At 51.2% G+C, this 24117-nt stretch overlaps 9 protein-coding genes across 9 annotated transcripts; 4 read left to right on the forward strand and 5 right to left on the reverse strand.

Moving 5' to 3' along the window:
* Positions 1 to 40: 40 nt before the first annotated feature.
* Positions 41 to 2886, reverse strand: BDW70DRAFT_165830 (uncharacterized protein; the record flags this gene model as incomplete). The annotated part of the gene is made up of 1 exon (XM_073741836.1): positions 41 to 2886. One exon carries the CDS (start codon positions 2884 to 2886, stop codon positions 325 to 327), a length of 2562 nt encoding a protein of 853 aa, XP_073591470.1. The 3' UTR covers positions 41 to 324.
* An 830-nt stretch (positions 2887 to 3716) lies between these two features.
* Positions 3717 to 5299, reverse strand: BDW70DRAFT_144546 (dTDP-4-dehydrorhamnose reductase family protein). The gene is made up of 3 exons (XM_073738274.1): positions 5079 to 5299; positions 4971 to 4990; positions 3717 to 4906 (listed from the first exon to the last, which is right to left on the reverse strand). Exons 1-3 carry the CDS (start codon positions 5258 to 5260, stop codon positions 4191 to 4193), a joined length of 918 nt encoding a protein of 305 aa, XP_073591471.1. The 5' UTR covers positions 5261 to 5299; the 3' UTR covers positions 3717 to 4190.
* Positions 5300 to 6140: 841 nt separating this feature from the next.
* On the forward strand, positions 6141 to 10413 carry BDW70DRAFT_154012 (uncharacterized protein; the record flags this gene model as incomplete). Its single annotated transcript, XM_073739753.1, has 9 exons — positions 6141 to 7736; positions 8061 to 8125; positions 8244 to 8251; positions 8303 to 8407; positions 8465 to 8532; positions 8595 to 8762; positions 8866 to 9416; positions 9464 to 10093; positions 10149 to 10413. The coding sequence occupies 9 exons, from the start codon at positions 6141 to 6143 to the stop codon at positions 10411 to 10413; spliced, it is 3456 nt and encodes a 1151-aa protein (XP_073591472.1).
* Positions 10414 to 11332: 919 nt separating this feature from the next.
* Positions 11333 to 13260, forward strand: BDW70DRAFT_9649 (uncharacterized protein). The gene is made up of 3 exons (XM_073745299.1): positions 11333 to 12701; positions 12779 to 13008; positions 13100 to 13260. Exons 1-2 carry the CDS (start codon positions 11498 to 11500, stop codon positions 12883 to 12885), a joined length of 1311 nt encoding a protein of 436 aa, XP_073591473.1. The 5' UTR covers positions 11333 to 11497; the 3' UTR covers positions 12886 to 13008; positions 13100 to 13260.
* Positions 12986 to 13731, forward strand: BDW70DRAFT_144550 (uncharacterized protein). The gene has a single exon (XM_073738275.1). It carries the CDS (start codon positions 13059 to 13061, stop codon positions 13299 to 13301), a length of 243 nt encoding a protein of 80 aa, XP_073591474.1. The 5' UTR covers positions 12986 to 13058; the 3' UTR covers positions 13302 to 13731.
* Positions 13732 to 14049: 318 nt separating this feature from the next.
* On the reverse strand, positions 14050 to 17123 carry BDW70DRAFT_144551 (heat shock factor family protein). The gene is made up of 2 exons (XM_073738276.1): positions 16179 to 17123; positions 14050 to 16124 (listed from the first exon to the last, which is right to left on the reverse strand). The coding sequence occupies exons 1-2, from the start codon at positions 16646 to 16648 to the stop codon at positions 14198 to 14200; spliced, it is 2397 nt and encodes a 798-aa protein (XP_073591475.1). The 5' UTR covers positions 16649 to 17123; the 3' UTR covers positions 14050 to 14197.
* Positions 17124 to 17428: 305 nt separating this feature from the next.
* On the reverse strand, positions 17429 to 18625 carry BDW70DRAFT_144552 (putative aldo-keto reductase (AKR)). Its single transcript, XM_073738277.1, has 2 exons — positions 18330 to 18625; positions 17429 to 18279 (listed from the first exon to the last, which is right to left on the reverse strand). Exons 1-2 carry the CDS (start codon positions 18597 to 18599, stop codon positions 17590 to 17592), a joined length of 960 nt encoding a protein of 319 aa, XP_073591476.1. The 5' UTR covers positions 18600 to 18625; the 3' UTR covers positions 17429 to 17589.
* Positions 18626 to 19498: 873 nt separating this feature from the next.
* Positions 19499 to 20490, forward strand: BDW70DRAFT_154016 (putative GPI anchored protein; the record flags this gene model as incomplete). Its single annotated transcript, XM_073739754.1, has 2 exons — positions 19499 to 19674; positions 19959 to 20490. 2 exons carry the CDS (start codon positions 19499 to 19501, stop codon positions 20488 to 20490), a joined length of 708 nt encoding a protein of 235 aa, XP_073591477.1.
* A 1344-nt stretch (positions 20491 to 21834) lies between these two features.
* Positions 21835 to 22518, reverse strand: BDW70DRAFT_9689 (uncharacterized protein). The gene has a single exon (XM_073745310.1). The coding sequence runs from the start codon at positions 22280 to 22282 to the stop codon at positions 21902 to 21904; it is 381 nt and encodes a 126-aa protein (XP_073591478.1). The 5' UTR covers positions 22283 to 22518; the 3' UTR covers positions 21835 to 21901.
* Positions 22519 to 24117: the final 1599 nt, after the last annotated feature.

Below are 24117 nucleotides of genomic sequence, written 5' to 3' on the forward strand. Positions count from 1 at the left end.
AAAAAAAAAAAAAAAAAAAAAAGAAAGCCAACGGAAACATTTTCACGCCAAACTGCTGGGGAATTCGGAGACTGAGCGACGTTCTTTTAAAAAACGCGGCCACAGGGGTATAACAAAATGCATGAGCGCTAGATGACCGGTGAAAAAGGCTATAGAAAGCTACAAAGAAACATAGAAAGAGACAAGAAAGAAAAAGAAAAAGAGAAAGGAAAGGAAAAGGAAAGGAAAAGGAAAATGGGAGAAAAAGAAAGGAAAGAAGGTCGTAAAATCACAAATTCATCATCACAATCATCAAAATATGAGTAGACACAAAAAGGTTTAGCCCTACAACCCGCGCAATAGACTCCCTTCCGCGAACGGACTCTGCGGCGTTACGTCTAGCATGGGTTTCGTAGCGTTGCGGTCTCCCGTCGCCACGCCGTGCCCGACCGGCACTCCTGTGCTTGCTAATCCTGTACGCGCGAGAAGGCTATTTGGGGCGAAGGCTGACACTTGGTCTTGGGGGCTGCCAAGGTCGGGTGGTGAAGTAGGAGTAACTGGGGTCGTAGTTGCAGCATTGTAATGACCGTGCCGATGGCTGCGCGCTGTGTTTGAGCGGTTGCGAGTCCGTACTTGCGCTTCAGTGCTGGATTGTGGTTCTTGCGGTGGACTTGGGACACCAGGGCCATGTCCTGTTAGAGTTGGTCGGCGCCATGTCTTTGCTGGAGGGATCACGATGCCGCCTGCCATTTCAATACTTGGACCCGTGGCGGCGTCTATCAGAGGACCACCTGTGTCAACCGCGACTCCTCTTCCTTTGCGGGCATGTTGTGGGGGCTCCTGATAGACAGGGGTGAGATCGACAAGAGGCTTAGGTTTCTGACCTCCTTGCTTGACAGAATGCGATCGTCTTAACAAGGACTCTGAATCAGTGTGCTGAGATTGGGCCTGCGCGGAGGTTATGCTGTTCGTTCGACTCCCTGGCTGTGACCGCTGGCGAGGTGCACTGGTAGCGGTAGCGGTGTTGGAGCCGATGAGACCATGCTGGAAGAGGACTTCGGCCTCGCGCTTTTCGCGGTCCTCTCGTTCTTTCATGGCCTTTTGGCGCAGCGTATAGGTTCGGCCTAGGAGCCCGGAGGCAGAGAATGGGGACTCCCCTGATGACTGTGTCTGTGTAGTGGATGTTTCTACTTCCGTTGTGCTTGTAAGTGACTTGGGGAAGGACGACGGGGGCGGGCCGTGCTCGCGGGATGGTCCCCTTCGTAAGGACGTTTGCCGCGCTCGGGGACGTTCAGTGGATGTCTCTTCCTCAGCAGTGTCAATGGATGCTAGAAGGGGCTGAATTGACCGGAACTGCGCTGGCTCAGTTTGCGTCGGTTCATCGTTGTCCTCAGTCCGGCCCGCGCCTAGCTTGTTGATCAGGTACCAACTGCGCCAATTCTGGACAGCCTTATACCAGCCATCCGCTATTGTCTTGTCATTGGTCGAAAAGAAATGAATGAAGTTATCAGTTGTGAGGAACATGCTCGCTTTCTGCTGGCTCTTAACAGCGTAGCAAATTTTCTTTGGCGGCTTTACTTTTTGAGCCAGGAAGCTTGATGTTGGGGAGTAAATATCAAAATCTGAGAGATGACAGACATTGATCTGCTCTTTCGCCATCTCCTTCTTTGACGACACAACTTGTCCGTCTGATCGAATTGTCACGTAGCGTTTGTCCCACTTCCGTGGTTTTTGGGAGTAGTAAATGTGGAAAGTGGCATCCATTGGCGGGTCTTTCGGCACGTTCTGAGCAGCGAGAAAGTCAAGTGCATGGACACTCGGAGCTGGGACGATGATTAAAGTATTTTCCGCATCATGCGCCCATGAATTCATGACATCTCGAATACACTCGTACTGCCGCAAAGGGCGCTCCAAACCATGTGCAGTAAAGGATTCCATGAGAATGAACCGAGGAGGGTCTATCTCCGATATCGTTCCGGAGGCAGATACTAATATGTCATAGGCTGAGGTTGACGGGCTGACACTGAGCTTCAGAATATCTTTTTTGTACTGCACCAGTACTTTCCGCTCACCAGCATTGACTGCTGAGACAGGTGCATCGATCCCAGGGAATGGTCCAGGAGCAGTTGCTTCGCCTCCGCCCTTAGCAGGCGAGCCGTTTCTTGTTTTGTCCTTTGCGCGCGGAAGCTTCATTGCATCCCTGAATGATTTCCGCTTCGGCTCATGATGTGAATGGCGTCGGCTTTCAGCGCTGTCATAATCGTTCAGATTATCCGACCCTTGTTTAACTTCGCGGTCCGTGGCCGCTCTTCCCCGTGTGGCTGGTCTCTGGTGAGCTAAAGGAGTGGCGGGCGATTCAACACAGCCACCCGTCAATTTCGCCATGGCCGCTTGTCTATCCTTTTCCCGCTCATCAAGCTCTGCCTCGCTAGAAGCACTTCCATTCCCTCCAAAAAATCCGTTTCCGCGTGTATCTAGTCGCACCGCATCCGTGAACCTACCCCGCAGCTTCGTCGCCTCAATTCGTTGGGGGTCTTTGTGAGGGTGCCGCGAAGGATAGTCATCGGAAACAGCTGTCGCATGTTGTGTTAGGGGAACGGCGTGTTCAGCGGTCATCGGAAGGGGAAGAGCGTCGGTTGAACTGGGCGTTGGAGGCTTTTGACGACGGTAACGCGACATGCTCTTCTTAATAGTGGCAGGCTGGGCGCTTGCGATTTCGGTATGTTCTTGCGACGCAGTCGCCGGTGTGCTCTGGCGGGTAGGCACTGGCGGGATAGCGGTGTTCAACGGAGCCAATACCTGCGCATTGGTCGACGCTGCTTTCCTCACGGAGCGGTATCGTGAGAATTTGGCAGGAGTTGGGCCCTGTGCCCCAACTCCTGAAAACTCCTGAGCCTCAGTAGTCATTATGTCTGTGTTGTCTGTCCCGGTATCTTCGTGGTGAGTTGGCGCTGGGATCTCTATAGAGAGGAATACGAGAAACTAGCGGTTTGTGTGATAGTCGCATGCGGCTTCGGCCCTCCGTTTGCGGTCTGTAGATGTAGTCGACTCAGCGCACTGCACAGACGAGCGATTGACCCAAGACAAATAAATCACAGTTGCAGAACCCTTCTGTTCAAGCAGTGGGAAGGGGGAGTAGGTTGAGTTGAATCGAAGAGAAAGAAGCCGTTCCCCCTATAGCCTGCAGAAATGTTTCACAAACGTTTGATCATTCATAATCGGTGGCCTGATTCCAACCCCAGAAATAGGCAAAGCGAATTGCGGCCTCAAAAAAGCAAAACGAGGAGTCGATTGCAATCGCAACTAGGCGCCTGGGTATAGCGGAGATTTAAGTCAGGGACTCGCTTTGCGACTCGGTGGATCTGCAGTGCGAACCACCTACTCCAGGCAAGGGGCGCTCAGACGAAATTAAGGCTGGTCCTGTGGTCCTAGTGCTTGGCGTGGAGTGGGGAGTTGAAGCTCTACTATGATTCCATTGTGTCAAGAACTTGGAAAAGTTGGAATAGGGCTGGAATCAGGCGTCAAGATTCTCCTCTGGTGGTAAAGGCTGGAGGAAGAGGATCGGACACAGTGCGGGAGATCATTGGGGAATGGAATTAGATTCCGCCGCCTAGACTGTCGTGGTGCGTCTGCTTGTCTCCAGTGTGTCACGCTATCAAAGCACGAAAATTTGATTAATAACAAGAAATGCACGTTCCTGCATGACTTCATCTGCATCGTACTTCTATCCTGGTCAGCTTGGATCAGACTGATCTCTCAAAATCGGATCGTCGAGACTCCACACGTGATTGGCGCACTCGGCACACTCCGATTCAAGGCTGCAAGGCAACTGGCAAGTAAAAGGATGCGGCTATGCGCTTACACCGCTGAGGATGCTGGTAATATTGGCCAGGATGTAGCGTTCTCGATTCAATATATCCGCTATAATTATGGATTCCAGCGACAGATTCGAATCCTGTCCTCTCACGCTGTCACTCACTGCGCTCGCCTGCTGCCTCATGTCTCGTCCTGTAGAATAGCAGACAATAAAAGCTCACTACGCACTCGGAAGACTCTTGGCAAATTGCTGTTTACATTTTCTTATCTATCAAATTCATGCTCGTCCCTCATGAGAGTCGCTTCATTTCTTCTGTGCGTCCAAGTGTTTTCGCCTGTCTCGCGTTAGCCCTGCCAGTAGGTTGCAGCAAATAGCCGTCGATCCTGATCGGTACTCACCACCAATCGACAAAGTCGACTGTCTGCACATCAATACCCAGGTCCTTCAGCACCTTAGTCGAAAGGTGGGTGTCATACGGCCGCTGGACTGACGCGTTCGGATCATTTCCTTCCTTGTTACGAATCATTCCCTTGAAGGGCACACCCAAAATTTCCGCGAACTTTTCGCACATCTCGTACTTTGTCATCTTGTCCTCGGATGAGAACTGAAGAATCTTGGGAAGCTTCATAATCTGACCGCGCTCCTTGAGATACTTGATCACAATGTCGCGCAATACCCGTGCGACGTCCTCAGTGTTAGTAGGGTATCGCTGTGCCCAATCGTCCATCTTGATGGCCGCATTCTCATCCTGAGCTTTCCAGACGGAATCGACTAGCGTATTGACCGCGCTCTCAGAATTCTCATTTGCTGTGCCGTACAGCACTGGTACACGGAGGATGATGCCCATTCCGCTCTTCTTGGTAGCTTCAAGCACAACCTGCTCACCATCCCGCTTCAGTTCACCGTACAAGTTCGGGGGCTTTGTCGGCGCGTCTGCTTCGTATGGTGCCTCTCCTTCGACGCCAGGGAAGACGTAGTCCGTGGAGATATAGACTAGCAAAATATTCCTCTCCGCTGTTAACTCTGCAAGGGTGCGAGTAGCGTCGACATTGACCCGGCGAGCTCGCTCGGGGTCCTTATCGCACAGATCGGGGGACCGGTTGGCGGCGCCTAGATAAATTGTCAATTTTATGTTTCAACATAGGTTTAGGTCTCTAGGTGTGCCTGGGCGTACAATGGATAACGATCTGAGGTCTAGAAGAGGCGTTAGCACGAAATTGATTATTGCCTCAGGGACACTCAATGCAGCACCCCCAAAATCAGGGCTCATTGTCTCACATACTTAGCTTCATCAAGAAGTCCCTTAATGTCATCCGGCTTTTCGAGGTCAGATTTGAGGATAGTAGGTGGGTTGGCTCGCGAGAAGCCCTGGCCAACAGTAAGGCATCCGGAGCGCTTAAATTTGTCGAAAACTTGCCGACCCAAAAGGCCAGTAGCTCCTGTCACAAGTACCGTTGTCGCCATGTTCTGAGTGTGTACAGAGATTGCAAGGCCAGGTTCAGAGGATTCGTGTCAGGACTTGGAGCTCTTCTGACTGAAGAACTTCCCACAGGCGGGGCACTCGAGTGACGTAACCTTATATGGCGGACACCTCCATGTCCAAGAATCGACTGTCGGAGAATCCACCAGATTACGCCAGATCAACACCGGTTGCTATGTATAGTTTGCTGGGCGACTCCGAGATTTGGCAAGAGCCTCAAAAGAGCTTGTCTAACTTAAGAACACGATTGGGTCGATGTTCTCCTGCAGCAAGGCCAATGTAGACAACTCGCAAAATCCGGACTCGTTGACATACAATCCTACTCTGGAGCACAACAATGCTCAACAGCTAAATCTACACTTCGACGTCCTATCCAAATATCCTGTCATATCTGAAAGCGCGCCAATGCAAAGAAGAGTGGAGGAGAGTTGATTAGCAGAAGGTTAGCTGATCATGTGTGTATAGATCGTTTCCAAGGACATATCCGCTTAGGGAATGATGCGAGAATAGATAGCCTTATAGTTTTGTAAACCAGAAGGCAATCTGGGGTTCATATCGCTGCTTGCTTAGCTGCCTGAACTCGATACCCAGATTCCTGGTTCTAGCCACAGAATGCTGGAAGCTCCCGAGCAAGGTTTCCGCCATAGCGGATATCTTAGTACTAAGCGGTTCAGAGAAGTGTCGTGTTAACGTGTTCTCATTCGTTGGATGTGCGCATCTCTGTACGCCGCTCATACATGCCGATACCGGGGAACAGCGGGCGCTGAATAAGCAAGCTTTTCGGAGCGGACTCCGAACGGACTGAATCTTTTGACAGCCCGAAGATTCTCACCGAGCTCTGGGTTTATTGTCAACGATCGCGCTATGTCTGGAGCCAGGAATTTCTCAGTCGCCCTTCGACGGGCTCGCATGCCCAAGCCGCGCCTCAGTGGGCGGCCCCTCGTCTCTCAACTCCCTGTGCCGGCCGCTCGCTGCTTTTCCCAAGCACCTGCACGACGAGCAACGAAGGAAGTGAAGTACACAAGCGACGCCTATCCCACGCTCAAAAGGAACCATAAGTTCGCCCAGATTACTGCGGAGGATGTGAAGTACTTCAAGGATCTCCTGGGCTCTGAGTCAGCGGTGATTGATGGTGTAACAACAGATGCCACGGACGATATCGAGCCCTTCAATGGCGACTGGATGCGCAAGTACCGTGGGCACACGAAACTGGTTTTGAAACCGCAATCGAAGGAAGAGGTCAGCAAGGTCCTGAAATACTGCAATGAGAAGAAACTGGCCGTCGTCCCGCAGGGTGGTAACACGGGATTGGTTGGGGGTTCGGTGCCTGTGTTTGACGAGATCGTCATCAATACTTCGAGGATGAACAAGATTCGGTCATTTGACGAGGCTTCGGGTGTGTTGGTTGTTGATGCTGGTGTTATCCTCGAGGTTGCTGACCAGTACCTGGCTGAGCGACACCACCTCTTCCCGCTCGACCTCGGTGCCAAAGGCTCGTGCCACATTGGCGGCAACGTGGCCACTAATGCTGGAGGCCTTCGCCTGCTTCGCTATGGCAGTCTCCATGGAACCGTTCTTGGTGTCGAAGCCGTGCTTCCGGATGGAACAATCATGGACGGCCTGTCAACGCTGCGCAAGAACAACACGGGCTACGATCTGAAGCAGTTGTTTATCGGGTCTGAGGGTACGATCGGTATCATCACTGGTGTCTCGATTCTGTGCCCTCCCCGCCCGAAAGCCGTCAATGTTGCCTACTTCGGTCTCGAGAGCTACGATAAGGTCCGCCAGGCTTTTGGCGAGGCTAAGAAGCAACTGTCTGAGATTCTTTCCGCATTTGAGCTTATGGACGGCCGCAGTCAGAAGCTCGTGCAAACCAGCACAGGCAACAAATTCCCATTAGAAGGCGAATACCCTTTCTACTGCTTGGTAGAGACTAGTGGCTCGAATGCCGAGCACGACATGGAAAAACTGGAGACCTTCCTGGAGAGCATCATGGGTGAGGGTATCGTCGCGGATGGTGTCCTGGCCCAAGATGAGACCCAGTTTCAAAGCATCTGGCGCTGGCGAGAAGGGATCACGGAGGCCCTGAGCCACCTTGGCGGAACCTACAAGTACGACGTCTCGATCCCCCTTCCCGAACTGTACCAGCTGGTCGATGACTGCCGAGAGCGCTTGACGAAGATGGGCTTTGTTGGTGATGATGACTCGTTCCCCGTCCGCGCGGTTGTCGGTTATGGCCACATGGGTGACTCAAATTTGCATCTCAACATCGCAGTCCGCCAGTACAGTAAGGACGTTGAGAAGGCGATTGAACCTTGGGTCTATGAGTGGATTCAAAAACGAAATGGCAGCATCAGCGCTGAACACGGTCTTGGGCTTGCGAAGAAGGAGTTCATTGGATACAGCCAGAATGACACCAATCTTAAGCTCATGAAACAACTGAAGGACTTATATGATCCGGTGAGTGCTCCCACACCAACCTTCAAAACTGTCGCTTCTTCCAAACTGTTGCTAACTGCTAGTAGAACGGGATCTTGAACCCTTACAAGTACATATAATAAGCCGCCACATACCGTCAATGAGATCTCGTACTATGTATGTCTCAACTGTAACAATTCAACTAGAGTAACAACTAGAGTAAAAGCTATGTATAAACTCATGTTTGTGCTGCTTATTCAGCCTATGCCGAGGCTGCCCCTCGGCCCGTTGCCATGCACTACGGGGCTCTGTTGTGCTGCGACGGATAGATGATCGGAGTCGCTATCCATTGGGTGCGACGACTAGCGGCCCCTCAGTGTTCAAGACTCAAGAACATTGAATTACTCCGTAATCCGGACTCCGCTGCTGAAGTGATTACTTCTTATTCTCAGGTTGGTTTTTCGGCCTGTTCAGCTCAGCGACAGCTTCCCCCTGGGCAGGAATCAGGTAGCTGTGCGGGTCGCCGAGCGCCTTGTTTTGCTTTTGAAGTTTTCCTGGTCTCCACCCCTGACCTTCCATTGAGCTTCGAGCTGAGCCCGAGGTACCAGCTTCCATCCAAAGCTTCAAGTTCAAAAAATCAGGGTTGGCAGACATGTCGCGAACCATGGCCGATAACATGGCGAGCCAGTACCAGATGATGGAGGAGTTGGGAAGTGAGTGGAGAGGACACAATTGGACCAATTACTTTCTCTGACCGTTTCGTCGCATAGGCGGAAGTTTTGGTACTGTCTACAAGGCGATTGACAAGTCTACCGGGGAAATTGTTGCGATCAAGCATGTGAGTTCTGGAGTGTATCTTGCCTACCAATACATTCCAATTGACACTTTACGCTCGTCTAGATCGATCTCGAGTCAAGCGAAGATGATATACAAGAGATTCAGCAGGAGATCTCCGTCCTGGCGACGTGCGCGAGCCCCTACGTGACTCAGTATCATGCTAGCTTCCTCCGAGGACATAAATTGTGGATTGTGATGGAGTATCTGGGCGGCGGATCATGTCTTGACCTGGTAATAACCGACTGACTCTGACTTGGGAAGATGCCGGCTGACCGAGACGTAGCTCAAACCGGGCGTGTTTAACGAAGCGCATGTTGCTATCGTCTGTCAACAGCTATTACTTGGCTTGGATTACTTGCACAGCGAAGGCAAAATACATCGGGACGTTAAAGCGGCTAACGTTCTCCTTTCTCACACTGGTAAAGTGAAGCTGGGGGACTTTGGCGTTGCGGCACAGCTCACCAACATCAAATCGCAACGCAATACGTTCGTCGGAACTCCGTTCTGGATGGCACCGGAGGTGATCCAACAATCTGGGTACGATTACAAGGCGGATATCTGGTCTCTGGGCATTACCGCTATGGAGATGATCAATGGAGAACCGCCGCATGCTGCCATTCATCCGATGAAGGTGCTCTTCCTGATCCCCAAAGAACCAGCTCCTCGGTTACAGGGTGACGGCTACAGCAGTGCTTTCAAAGACTTTATCGCGCAGTGCTTGACCAAAGACCCGGAACGCAGGCCCAGCGCAAAGGAACTTCTGAGGCACAAGTTCATCCGCAACGCTGGGAAGACGGAGGCTCTGCAGGAGCTTATTCACCGGAAGCAGGACTGGGACAGTGGACGCGGTGTTTCAAGGAATGTGAAATACTATGCGGAATCTTTGTATGTGTCTTTCCTATGTTGCAAAGCCTCGCGAGCTAACTCATTAGGAATACAATTACACATTTCACAGACGATGACGGCTGGGTCTTTGACACAGTCAAAGCACCTACCATGGTTATCCGAGAGGACTCTGACGTCTCAGACAGCGGTTCCATCATCCACGACCCTCTATATGATGAGTCTGCGGAGATGGTGGAAAATCTTCGCATCTCTAGCCCATCAACCCAGAAGTACGCAAACGGTACTGCGGTCCGCCGTATTCCAGCACCCGACCGCAGCCCGTCTCTGCGACGACCGAAGCGACGGTCCAGCGGTGTTAAGCAACCACTAGGAGTGGACTTGACATTTGGCAATAGCCCTTCCACGGTCCGTCAGTTCCGTCGCGTATCTGATAAATCGCCAAGCGAGGATTCATTCTCCTCATACCAGCTTACCGGAGACGAAAATGCGAGTCCTAAGTCTATATACTCTGAAACCAACAGCAAAGAAGCTCAACTGGGACGTCGAGCATACAGCAAGGCTGTAGGTCACGCTTGCCAGGAGGTTTTGGGGACTACTGGAGACCAGGAGAAGCGGGAAGCGATTTCTCGTCTTGCTGAGGCTTGGAGTGACCTAGAAATGATTGACCCAGAAGGCCTATACCACATCCTCCGAGCCACTAATGAGAAACTGCTAAGGTAAACCAACTGCCCCTAATTCCCTGAACTGCATGTGCTAACGGATCTGGGTCAGCGATCCCAAGCTGTCAAGTCTCGTCCCACAGGGTCCACCACCCGAATCCCCACAAAGGCCTCGTCTGGTTCTTGCACAGAACAACCCACACCTGAAAAGCCACCGGCGGCGTCAGTCTGCTGCAGTAGCCGAGCCGAATCCACAGCCACAGCTCGCGAATCTCCCCGGCCAGTCAGTACCAGGCATGGAACATGTCAAGCAACTGTCCGATGTTCTCTACCAGCGGTGGTCTGAAGGCCTTCGCAACCGATGGCCCGGGATTTAAGACGACCTTTCTTTTGCTGTACAAAAGGGTCCTAGGCGTTTATTACCAGTTCGTCGCTTTCGTCGCTTTCGTCGCTTTCGTCGCTTTAGTCGCTTACGTCGCTCACTTTTTCTATCATAATACCCTCGTTCCGCCACTGTCGTTACTCGAAGTCTTCGCATCCTCAGCGACTAGGAGGATAATAGCAGACTGCCATCCCGATGCCGCGTCTGCACCACAACACTACCGCTAACTTGCCCCTGTTTTGGAGTGCATCCCTCGAACTGGGTTCTGGGTGGATTCGATGATTTGTTCTCCTGAATTTTTCTATTTTGAGTGATTAACTGCCGCTGTTTCTAATAAACAGGGCATCCTCATTTCCCTTCATTGCTCATTTTGGACTACGGTTTATATTGTGAGGTACATTGGTGTCGGTGTTTATAGGACTGCGATTTGATTCTTGTACATTTAAATAGGACCTCGCCATGTTATAAAGTTGACAGACCAATTTAACACAGATAATTCATCAGTATCTTGTGATCTGCCGGAATTATATTAATTCGACAGTCGGAGCTTCAGCTGAACAGTGCTTAGACTGTCAACCGTAACTTCGTCGTTCCCCTTGCTTTCTCATCATCACCAACTCCCGCCGACAAACACACCAGATTTCTTGCGAACATCCAGCCCTTTTATCTCCTGGATGGATAACTGTCGCAAATTACCGCCGCTTGTCACATTAATACTTCCGCTTTGCTCTCTGCCGATCGGCCCCTGAACTAGCTGAAACGGAAAGGATACGCGTGGCTGCACCAACACTAATTTAACGACGGTCTGGGCTCCGACGGCGACAGCGAGAGCAATTCTGATTCTCGTTCTCCTGACTTCTTTTCTTTTATTATTTCATATTCCCATCACCGTTGCTCAGTCGTACCTCGTTACGCCCACGCTCTTTTCTCGCTCTTGTCTATCGTCCCTTCGTTTTCGCCTCGATTCGTTCGTCCTTCGTTACTCGGCTGCCCCCGTTGCCTGCAGGAATGCCATGATCTGTCCGCTATTGTCTTCGTAAATTCCCTGATCTTCCCCGTTGCCTCGTTGGTGTTCCGCAATGAAAACATCCCCGGGAATGGACCGGCCGGAAGCGACGCCGGGAGCGTCCCAAACAACCGGGGTCTTGAGCAACTCTACGAATAACGAACCACTACCGTCTCCCCGGCAGCTGCCCTCCAAGCGATCGTCTCTTCCTCCTCGTCCTCACGGTGCCGCGCGACATACAAAGCGCCTGACGTTGAACTTCCCCATCAATATCGCCCCAGGGGCAGCTTTTGATCCGAGCGCATCGTCTTCACCGTCGGGTCCCATGACACCAGTGTCTCGGTCGTCCGCCGCACGACAAAGCCCCGTTCATACCATAGCCACTTCTCCGTTCGATGGTCAAGATGACGGCACGAGTCTGTTAACAGCGATCGCGTCCCAGGAGCGGAGGGTGCTGGAGTTGCGCGAGGAACTACAACGCGCGGAAGCGGAGCTGGACTCGCTAAAGAAGCAATGGTCTACGTCCGAAAAAACAAGGAAACGCACGGAAGTCAACCATCGAGCGGAAGCCATGTTGCCTCTCCGGTCTCCGGACAAGGTTCCCGATGGAAACGCGGCAAGTGCGCATAGTAGGGAAACCAGTGTCAGCGGCAGTGCAACCTCTGCGGTCCCTCCACAAGTTCGACTCAGCCGGGAGCTGGAACGACGCCAGAGCGTGCTTGCAGCCGCAGCTAATGGCTCTGCTGTCTCGGCTAGTGGACGACGGGTGTTTCAGGGCTCTCATACGCGAGCTCTGTCTCTGCTCTCTCCGACTACGGGCTCTATGAGCGGCAAGTTCTCTGAGTCTAGCTCTGGCCAGGGGGACAATGATCGTGTAGGCCGGCCTCCACGATCAGCCACCATGCCATCCGTTGACCGAGTTCCTACCCGCACTCCGACGGCACCAACCGAAGACATGGTCACCCAGTGGCGCAAAGCCATGCCAGGATCTCCTGCCTCCCGTGATATCCTCATGCGCACCGGCAAGCAGATGGCCTCAGATCTGCGAGAGGGACTCTGGACATTCTTGGAAGACATCAGGCAAGCAACCGTCGGTGACGAAGGAATTAACGCAACCGAATCACGAACAATGCAGCCTCGCAAACGCGATTCCAGCTCTACTTCGCGCAGCCGAGACCGACTATCTGTGCAAACTGGCAGTGGCAGTGACAAGACATCGTCGCGCTCATCCTTAGGAAGGAAGAGCCCCGGATCAACAAAGGCAACTACTGGTACTGGTAAAGGCTCCAAGTCGGCGGACATAGACGCGTCGTTCTGGAGTGAATTCGGCATTGATTATTCTTCTGGGCAGCAGCCCGCAAACGCTCGCAGAACTCCCTCAACCCCCAGCGGGGCGAACAGTCACGGTCAGCACAAATCCAGCGTTCCCACCACGCTCGACGTGGACGAAACATGGGATGATTGGGATAGCACACCGCAGCCGACTAAAAAATCGCATACTCCCTCTTCGAGCCGCTCCACTATCGAGTCAAGGCAGGACCAGTCGCCTGTCACTCAAGCGAGTAGTCCACGAACAAGCACCAGGTAGGTTGATTGTAGTTTTAAGCTGTGAGAGTGAAGTAATCATTCTCTCGATGCTTGCCTTGTCATGTGCATTTCTAACTTACAATCTCAGCTTCGGCGACTGGCACCACGACATCCCCGACCCCAGCGTCTCAGACGGCATTCCCTGGCCTGCTCTAACGCAGGCCGCGCCTTCCAAACTCAACCGAACAGCCTCGAATCTCATGGCAGAATGGGAGCGCAGCCTGTCCCCTTCGCCGCACAGGAGTCCACTTGCTTCTCCGGGTCTCGGCAAAGAGAGTAAAAACGACTGATATGCCTTGTCAAGGAAGAAACGCCGCACCACACATCTTTCGTCCTCTCTCCCATACCGCCCTGGTCGCCGGTATCGTGCCGCAAAACCTAACTCAACTGCTGTATATATGGACACGAATATGCACGACCTACCTACTGCTCTATATTCCTGACTTAACCTAACCTGCTCGTGGACCGACGTGAATAATTTTTTCGAGTATGACAAGCACAAAAACCGATTATTTATGGCTTAACGCGGGTTATGATATGGGCCGTGAGACCCTTACGAGTTTTTTATCTTTCTCCTTCTCTACTCTCTTTTTTTCAACCCTTTGGCTTACCCTGGATCTTACTTGACATCCTTCATGGGGTCATTATGTTTCATGTACTTCCTGCACCTACGATGAATGTACTATTAACATTGACCAATTTAACCAATTACTACTAGCACACAAGCCTCGGAACTACCATCCGCGATAACAGCCTGTAAAGATTATAAAAATGCTATAGGCGCTTTTACCCATCGATATCTAGTAACTAATCTGCTGCTGCGCATTATAAAAAGCCTCTAAAATTCTAGACGGGGCCTCATTGATTATTAAGAGCAGCGAAGGTGAGGCTGTGTTGGAAGGGGGGTGGGAAAAAGAACGTGATTGACCAATAAGGTTGACCTAGGTTCACGTCTATACCGTAGGATAGGAATATTATATTATTTGGAAGGTAGCTTATGCAGGTAAGTACTTCTAATATCGATTCCCAGGTGCCCCTGTATACTTGGCTCTATTAGGATATGTATAAGCATTTATTTAAACAAAGCATTCTTGTTCCGTGCTTCGTGGAGATACTTTCAAGCTCTGCTTGCAAGGCTCATTGACATGACAGAAGGGAGTATATACTGATAAAAGACAGAAAAGCATCAAGCTTTCCTTCGCCGCTTCGAGCCTCCACCGCTGCTACTCTTGCCTCCTTGAGATTCGTCCCCAGCGTCAAACACGTCCGCACTGTATTGGGTCGGATCATCAACCGCATTGCTGGGGCTGGTGGCTTCGCTATCAGTGAGGGTTTCCACGACCCGTCCGGAACCGCTAACGCCTGTACTTGCACCAGTTGTGTTAGCTGCGGAATGGCCGTAGCCGCTGTCGAACTGTGGGAAGTACCCGGGGCTCGATTGATTGTTTGTTCCAGCAAAAAGTTCGCCCTCGCCAGCTAGATGGTCGAAATCAAATAAGTCGTTACCGTCATGTTTGATGGCTATGTCATCTGGTGGTGCAGGAGGTTCGGTCGAGGCGGGTGCTTGGCCAGCACCCGTTGAGTCGCCGAGGTCTACGTTTGCCCTGTTTTGTTGATCATAGTCCCCAAAGTCGGTAAAGTAATCATTGTTGAAGATCTGGTCTAATTCAAGGGGTGGTGGAGGGATAGTTCCATCGGAGCCGATACCAGGAATTGTACCGCTTGGACTAAGTGGCTGTAGCAGGTTGGTCAAGTTCTGAACAGAACGGTCCTGCTCGGCTTGCATTTTCATCAGGTTATCAATTTCAGACCGAGTGTCGGCAAGACGCGCTGAGTAATTGTTCGGCATTGGGGGCGGCACTGGACTTATCAGAGCGTTGTTCTGGGACACCGTTCCGCCAGAGTCATTTGTGCCGGACTCGTTGGCCATGAGACGAAGCATATCTGCACGTTGATTGGAAGTAAGTGGGACATTACCATTAGAGGTTTCGAGCGACGATAGCACGTTAGGAAAATCACTGTAAGAGGTTGGAATACCATTTCGCGCATTGGCGTTCTGGATGACGGACATGATGTCGCGCTGCGGATATTGCTGAGCTTGGGAAGATGAAGTCTCTTTCGAGCGCGGGCTATTGTTGTCGAAAACCTCCTCGACTTGCCCGGACTGGGAAGTGGATGTCTGCCGCGAATTATTGCGAGATTGTGAGCGGTCGTAAGCAGTTGCAGCAGGCGAGAGCGTCGTTGCACGGCCATGGTGCTCTGACCCCGGAGGGGCCTTGAGCAGCAACGGTTGCTTTTTCATCGAACGCGCCCCGCCAGGACTATTCATCGAGGGAGCGCCTAGTGGGCCGAAGGAATAGCCATCCCCCATATCGACAACATTACCCTGATCCTGTGAAATCGCACCGGCGAAGGAATTCGCCAGGTTCTGGCCCTCTTGGCCTTGGAGGCTACGGTTGTATACGGTGGCGAGAAAAGTAAGTATGGCGTTGATCGAGTTCTCGTGACGAGTGTGTTGTTCTTGGAAATTTGCAGCCTGTGCATAGAGTTGTTCGTGCTCCCTGCGCAGTTTGTTTATTGTGCTGGAGATAATTTGCTGTTGTTGACGTATTGCTTGCAGCTCTCGGTAGACAGTCGCGAACTGATCCTTTGGTAATGATGGTTGCTGTGCAACCAAAGATAGCTGTCGGTTACGGGCACCATCGTCGCGTGATGCCCCAGCATTGTCATCACCGAAATCTTCATTTTCGTTTTCAGCATCCTCTGTCTTCACACGCACATAACCTTTGCCGGACTTCGTTCCTTGTCCAGCTGTGTTCTTGGGTTTCTGAATGAGCCAAAGCAGGTCGGGGTGCCCACGTTTGAAATAAGGGTTGGCATATTCACTAGGGCTTTTGTTTTTCCTCTCGCTGGCACGCATCGAATTATCAGACAAACCAACTTTCTTGTGAAAACCATACATGTTCAACTGTCGAACGAAAGAGGCATAGTTATTGTGTTTGAACAACTCTGGAATTAACGTCTTGGCGAACTCGTCCTCATCCAGCACAATAAATGAATTTCCGTCGTCGGACCATCTGATAAGGTCGGTGTTCTTCGACTCATCAAGGAAACTAGCGGTCAAAGTTAGTAGTAGCTAAAAAGCATCAAATCAACAACTGACGTACCTGCTGAGCTTCTGTACAAATGGTGGGATCTGTTTTCTCTTGGCTTGTGCCTCCCTTTTCGCAGCCAGCGCGCGTTTGTAGAGTTCCTCCAAGCTCTCGGACCAACCACCAGGCTCACTGGGCACATTACTAGGGTCTGAAAGAGGTGCAGGGGGCTGTTCATAACTGCGGCTTCGATTCACTATTTGATGCGAAGGTGTTCTACGTGCGACTTGATTGTTTGCGTTAGAAACACCGGAGATGTCATGGGCTGATGCGGGTAAAGCACTGGTGTTGTAGGTGTTCGCGTCCGGAAAGGATGCTGGGGCCACGGTGTTCGGAGATGGATTCTGACCCCATTGTAGGAATTGATCGTTAGACAAGGGGGGTCCGGAGGTTGGGGGATAGTTCGGGAGTTGGCCCAGCTGAGGGTGGACGGCAGGCGATGTGCCAGGGGCAGGTCTCTTGCGGGTTATTCCTTGAGAGCTCATTGCAGGCGATTGAACGATCAACGGTCGGAAAACCCTATATTCTCAAAACTTAAACAGACCGCTGTCTTGCCCGAAAATGATTCGCTCCGACGGGGTGGGCGAACTGGCGGAGATAAAAATCGAATCCAAAATCTCTAGCAGTGAGCGGGAGATATTGCGGGGGTGTGGTAGAGGATTGCGATTCGACCAGTTTTTTCGGCCAAAGACGAATGTACTGAAACACTGCCCTCAAATCGTCTTAACAGCTGTATTTTTGTATCTCATGTAGTATCGCTGAGAAGAGAAAAGATAGAAACAGGAAAAGATTCAGGGAGATAGGCCAACAGCAGAATTGATGGATCGCGGCTAAGTACGCGACGGGCGCAATCAACCCTGAAGCGGAGGGAACGGACGGGGACAGGATGGTAATAAAGAAAGATATTGCCGATTGTGCAAGTGATCAGACTATGTATAAGCGAAGAGCCGCAGAAGACGAATCAACGGTAATTCAGTGCCAACGCTGGTAGGTAGATAGATAATGGACAGCCCGCAGAAACGGCGGCGGTGATGGAGAAAAGACTGATGGAATTGTCCCACTGTCCAGGGCGGTGGAGGCCCGGGCAAGAGTATGTATGATGATGATAGATTAGCCAGAGACAGGTTGAGATGATCAGAGTTGAAATATATGACTAGAGTGGAATACGAGGCAATTCGCGTCAAGGAGACTATGAGGATACAAGACAGAGGCAGACAACATAAGACTTAAGACAGATTTTCTTTCTGTCAAGAGATCTTGGCGGGCGACGATGAGGCCAAAGTCGAACACAGCGTTGATTGGCTGACTAGCTGAGTCATGTTTTCACGTGCAAACTCGACTTCTCCCAAAACGGCAAGCTTATTGTTCCAACTATTTCCGTTGAACTACTGAGTTTGAAAAACTTACTATCTACACTTATCAACACTCATTGCAAGTAGACATGGTCTCCTGTAAGCTGCTCGAAATCCTCAAGGATACTCTGCCACTCTTCAGGGTTTTCGCTGGAGAACAGCGCCAGGCTCTTGAGTGCGTTCAGATCTGCCTCCATGTGTTCCTTCTTGGTAGTCCCGTTTAGGATCGTGGTCTGCCCAAGGCCCAGCACAAGGCCGTACAATGCTGCAGCTGAAGAGATTCCCGCATCTCTGGCGAGAGCGATGACTGGCCTGGAACGAACCAGCTCCGGGTTCGCCGTCAACGTCCAGAAACTCTGATACACAATCTCGTGCTCGCGGCAGTACGCACGGAGCGGAACGTCGAACTGGGTTCCAGCGTAGAACCGGTTCTGTACTACCGCGGGCTTCACCTTGGCCAAAGAGACAAGCTCTCTCAATATTGGGAGCGTGGTATTCGAGATGCCTAGGTGGCGTATGCGATGAGGAACATACGTCTCCAGTGCTGACCACGCCTCAATTGTCTGAGCCATTGTTGGCAGAGGAGAGTGAAGTACAAGAGTGTCGATATATGTCTCTTCGGCACTTTCAGGCTCAGCGGACGGGCGAAGGTTGTGGAAGGACGACCTTACCGAAGCCTGGACCTGATCAGTTAGGCTGTCCTTGGGATTATACGGCATATCATCTGGATTTTGTCCATTAACAGAAGTAAATTTTGTTTGAATCTAACGGCCTGTTTAGTTCCCCAATTCGAGAGGTCTTCAGCGTCACATACGTATAAGTCTTCGCGACGAACAATCCCATCACTGAGAGCCTTACGTACGCCTTCACCCACCAAGTCTTCTCGATAATGTTTTGGCTGAGCTGCTGTGTCCACGGCACGGAAGCCGGTACTGATTGCCTGATGCACTAAGTCCCCTGTTCGGTCCTTCTTCCACGCTGTGCCATAGAGAAAGGTCGGGACGAAGGCAGGATTCGCGTGCTGGAGCGATCGCAAGGTATAGCCTTCCCACGACATCTTGGCCAGTGCACTGCGAACCGTCATTCCTCGCTTGTCGTGTTGAAACAGAAACAATGTGAGGGAGGAGGTAGCGCAAAGTACCGGCATCTGGTCTGACAGTTGTAGCTCTGCGGGGTTCATCATTATCAAATCAGCCACGGGAAGCTCCGGCCCAATCAGCTCCATTCCCTTGTCTTTATTGCCCATTCAGCAATCGCACTGGAGACCATGATAGGCAGCTATTCATGGGTCAAAGAGGATGACATTGCTGCGATGGAGAAATTCGATAAGGACCGCTCTTCAATGTGGTAGCGGTCCACCACGCTGGACCATCTTACGACAGACGAGAATGTTCCAGATTATCTTGAACTCTCCGTATGAAGCTCTTGGTCTGCTCTGACGTCTTTGGATTCTGACTACTCAAACACCATACTGAATCCATTTCGGGGATGGAAGCTGCCCACCTGGGTACAGGCGACTCTATTGGAGTAAAGAGTGCGAGAGAAAGAAGCTACCGAGGATCGTCTCAAGAAAGCCCATACGCATGGATGACATCGACACAAGAACAGCCACTGCCTTGTCCCTGGGTCGGCAGAGCACCTGTTTCATGTACGGTTTCGGATGCTACGTCTCCAAGGCTTTCGAATCCCGGACCGTTGGTGGCATATGCTCCTTTGGATCCCTCCTGATCAAGCGATACGCCTGAACGCAGCAAACTCTGCAGAGTCCAAGAGGCTTAATGTGAAGCTTAACCAGCGTCTCTACCGAGACTCATGATCTAGACATCGTCATTTTTAAAGATTATAGTTTAGGTGTTAGTTGGAACGCGATCAAGAAAACGCAATGAACGCGCAATAAAGTGCTGGAGACAAGTATAAATGGAGTTAAGGCCGTTAATGTCACTCAATTCCATCAGCCAAGGTCAATTAGTACTTACCACCATCATGCATGTTCGGCAACTTCTCATTATCTCCAGCCTTATCCTCGCGGGTAATGTCGCCTTTGGGGCAGACCTGGACCGAGATGACGTTCCCAGTGATTGTCACTCGGCCTGCGACCCCCTCGTAAGCATGTCCCAACGGTGCGACAGGCAGACGGACGACGACGCGGCCGAAGCTAGGTGTATTTGCAGAGCGAACAATGCGAGTAGCATAATCCCTCGGTGTGAAGCATGTATTGCACAGTACAGATCGAACAATCCACCCGATAATGATAACGGTGACGATGACAATATCGATGGCGGTGGTCCTCATGACAATGGTAAGCGGATGATGTTCTCATAGTAGTCCAGTGCTTGACTAACATATCTGAGCAGACGCATATGATATACTCACTGCCTGTAACCTTTCCACCACGTCTTATAACCCTTCCTCTACTGGCCGTCGCGTCGGGATCAGGAGACAGCACAGCACATCGAGCGTGCATCACTCTTCGTCCACCCGTCACTCGCCGTCCTCTAGTAGCCATACCGGAAGACAGCACAGCACGTCCAGTGTCCACCAATCCTCGTCCTCTCACCACTCGCCTTCACCTACTGGCCATTGGTTTGGAAGACAAGGTAGTTCGTCAAGCGCGCATCACTCCTCGTCCACCCGTCACTCGCCGTCCTCTAGTAGCCATACCGGAAGACAGCACAGCACGTCGAGTGTCCACCAATCCTCGTCCTCTCACCACTCGCCTTCACCTACTGGCCATTGGTTTGGAAGACAAGGTAGTTCGTCAAGCGCACATCACTCCTCGTCCACCAGTCACTCGCCGTCCTCTAGTAGCCATACCGGAAGACAGCACAGCACATCGAGTGTGCACCATTCTTCGTCCAGTCATCGCTCGTCTACCCCAACGCGTTCCCCTACCCGTGCCCCTCGGTACCAACAATGACAACAGTATTGATGTCCCAGACACAACCGATATTCAAGGGGTGAGGAAGTCCGTTTGAAAACTGTTATTCCAAAGGCTAACATGAAGGCTGCTTCCCGCTGGCTAAAGAATGGCCCGGCGGACCTCACGATGCGTGGCTTGATATGTAATTTTGTATAGTTTTCTGCCCAAATTTCGAGTATGTAAAATCAGGAACCGTGCTATGTGTCTTTGACATTGCAACGTCATTTCTGTACAATTAATATTTTATATGGTTTTCTTAAAACAATGGATTCCTCGTCCTCCCTTCCATGTTACTTATAGGCAGCCAAGTCAATGCTTAATTGACTTACCTCTATAGCAGTACCTGTCAGTTATCACACACTGCAATTGGACATGCCATCTGCATCTACATTTCTCCAAATAAATGCATAGACTACTTAAGTTTCATGCCAGATGATTACTGAAATTGGTATTCATCTTATTCTGAGGAACCACGCTAACAATCACGCTAACGCAAATCGCAGTAGCCGACAGAAACTGATTTACGTATATTACCGCGCATAATCCTACCACCACTCAAGGTAGCAACCTAAAATATATATAAATGCCATTCCCTCACCTGGTAAGTTTTCAAAGACATCAAAGAGAATTTTCTCGGCTCGACCTCTTAAGTCGCTAGCGAACTTAGGCTTAAGATCGGGTACGACGGCGTGGCGTGGGTGCAGATTGCATTGCATTAGGTGCAGATCTAACTGCAAGCGAGCAGGGACGGTGGGCTTGGTGACGGATAGGTCAGTTCTCATGTTTTATTCGCCCATAGAACCAGTCAACACTCGCCAACGCCATAAAGAGATATACCAGCACTTGCGTATCTGTTGATTTCTGAATACTAATGGTTCTCAAAGAAATCGGTCGTGTATAATTCCAGTAATGGGTTGGAGTGTGTGTTCTCAAAGTAGTATTTTATGTATGGGGTTTCTACGTCTCCAAAAATATCAATGTCCACCGGACACGGTCTAAAAACAGGTACAGGATTCGTCTTAGGTTCGTCATATAGATGCCACGTTGAAGTCTTGCGGATTGAAAGTAGGGAGTATAGGCCACCAGCTCTGCGAAAATCGGACGAAGAGAAATGACTCCGAAAATTATCCTTGGTAATGCCGTTAGACGTTCCACTACCCCTTTCTCGTGGAGTATGAGTAAGAGTGGATTACATCAAGACAGGAGTAGACTAGGTCATCACTTATTATTGTGGCAGTGTGCCGTCAAGGCTGGGGATCTTCAAACTACCCATGTCCCGAAATCCAGGAACCACGCGGATGGGATGGCCCGGGATTCCGACATTCTAATTTGATTGATGGGTAGCCAATGGACCCTCAGCTGCCAGTCCTCTATTCGGGAGAATTGGGCGATCTAGTCGACGCACAGGGGCTAACTTGGACTCGAAGCCTAGAAGTCCCGAGGTTGGCAGTTCGTTGTCTCCAAATTTACCATCTTCTCAAGACTCGTACTGCGCGGCGCAGCCCTGCAGATAACAGACGCCTCTGCCCGGTTTGGAGAGCAGGAGCTCTCCATCCGATGTGATTGCACAATATGCACTGCTCCAAATAGAGACCTTCATTCGCCTCGATCCCTCGACTGACCCGCCAGCGACAAATAGTCGGAACGCGGATGACTCCATCAGCGGATTCTGGTGACAATCTAGCGGGTTCTAGCTTGAGCGTTAGGCGTGAACGGCGTGGGTCTCGGCGGGCAGTGCCAGCATATTGAACGTCTGCATGACTGTCACTAGAGTTCGTAGAGGTTATTACCAGAGTAGGAAAGAGCGCATGCGGCAGGAGTCGAATCCGATAAAGTGATGAGCTCATTCTCAAAGCATTGAATTTGAGGGCCTTTGACGGTGACGGAGAGTCTATTGGTTGGAAGAATGGTCATCATAGTGGGAAACCCTCTGTAATTTGAAGAAAAGGGGCTGTCAGAGCCAATACAGCTGTACTGATGAAGTTCATGTATAACAGTTGGAGACGGCTTGCGTTCTCGGGCCCGTGGTCAGCAGACAAGATTTGAGCCTGTCTCGAATAGAGGAACAGAAGGAGAGACGGCAATTCTCCGGTCTGGCGTGCTGCAGCAACGAGCGCGTCCATCTCGATGACTGCGGCTACGGAAGTAAGGAGGACCTTGGTCTGTCCAAGGGGCAGATCTCATTTCCGTAGGAAGAGACCTGACGGAGCCAAAACAAGCCATCCGACTCGACTCTTGACTGGTATGCTCCGGAACTCCGTTAATAATATTATTATGACTGGCAGAGGTCGCCGACGAGCTCCGTAAGCTGCTAGCGGTAATGCAAATAAGCTATTCGGGAAAACGGGGTTCGAAGAGAAGAGCATGGAGCTCGGGTGGGTATGAGCTCCTTTTCAGGGAGAAGAAGAAGTCAATCTGGAACATCATACCCCCACCTGCGGATCCCCGACAGTCTCTTTGGGAATCCTTGAAGCGCTCACTCTGCTGGAAAGTTGAAACTTGGGAATTGATAGATGGAACCTCCCGCGAGGGCCGGTCCGGCAAGCAGGCGTTTGCAGGGGCGCATTGAACAAGAACCTGAATCAGGAGGCGGCGCTGGTTCGGAGTCTCAGCCAAAGCAGATAATGAGTAGAGTGCCTACGGAGTAAATGAAAGGCTCCAGAGCAGTCAAGGAGTGGCAAAGATAGAGGGCCCCCCCCCCTGAGGAAGGAACTAGCACCGCCCCATCACATCACGCACTCGCAAAAGGAGGTTGCTAAAATAGCACCAGAAAATGAGAACGAGAGGTGCTAACGAGTCATCGAGGACCAACAGAGGGCAAGATCGTGGCCATGGCGCGGTTTGGGGAAGATGGTATCGGATCTCATCTGAGTAGGCTGAGGCTTGAGGTTGGTTCGGGCATGTACCGTCTGGACGGAGTTCCAACTCGCACAAGTCACGGTACCGCGTACAGTGTACAGATTAGATTACTACTACCCAAGAGACCTGCAAAGACCTGCAAGACAACCGCCGGAAAAGTCATTAACATGACACCCAGCAATCAGCGAGTGGATGCCGTCAAGTCGAGGTCATTTCCGTCCCAGGAGACCCAAAACCTAGGAAGAATAGGGGGGGTTTGTTCTAGGCAGAAAATAGAATGATTTACAGGCACGCTCGTGCCAGAAGTACCTCTGTCCAGGCAGTATATAGACCACCTGCGGCGCTCGCGGCCGTTCATGTTGAATGCTGTGAAACTCCCGAGTCTTTGAAGATATCATCATTATCCCTGGATAATCACATTCTTGCTCGCTCACAAGGCCCTTGTTTCTTCACAATACTACATACCGCACTACCGCACGCACTCTCAATCCGCGACCTGGACCGACCTGGACCTCGACCTCGACGGCGAGCAGACCTCAAGTCACTGCCTCCGTATACGCTTCCCGAGTGGAAGACACAGCAGCGCAGACCGAAATCGATCCACACAGCCCAAGCTTGAACCCACAAACCAAACAGAAAACGCGACTAGTGACGGGTCACGACTCACTGGATAACCTCGTTCGGCCCCTTTTATTCGCTTGCTTGGATCTTCGCTGGCTGCAGGCTGAAATCACTATCCGTTCCTGGGCGTCCTTGTTTCGCCTCAAACGACCTATCCATAAGGATACTAATAATATTTAATCCTTATAATAACTCGGGTGCG

Source organism: Aspergillus foveolatus (genome assembly GCF_047715535.1).
Source record: "Aspergillus foveolatus strain CBS 279.81 unplaced genomic scaffold BDW70scaffold_100, whole genome shotgun sequence".
Lineage (NCBI taxonomy): Eukaryota > Fungi > Ascomycota > Eurotiomycetes > Eurotiales > Aspergillaceae > Aspergillus > Aspergillus foveolatus.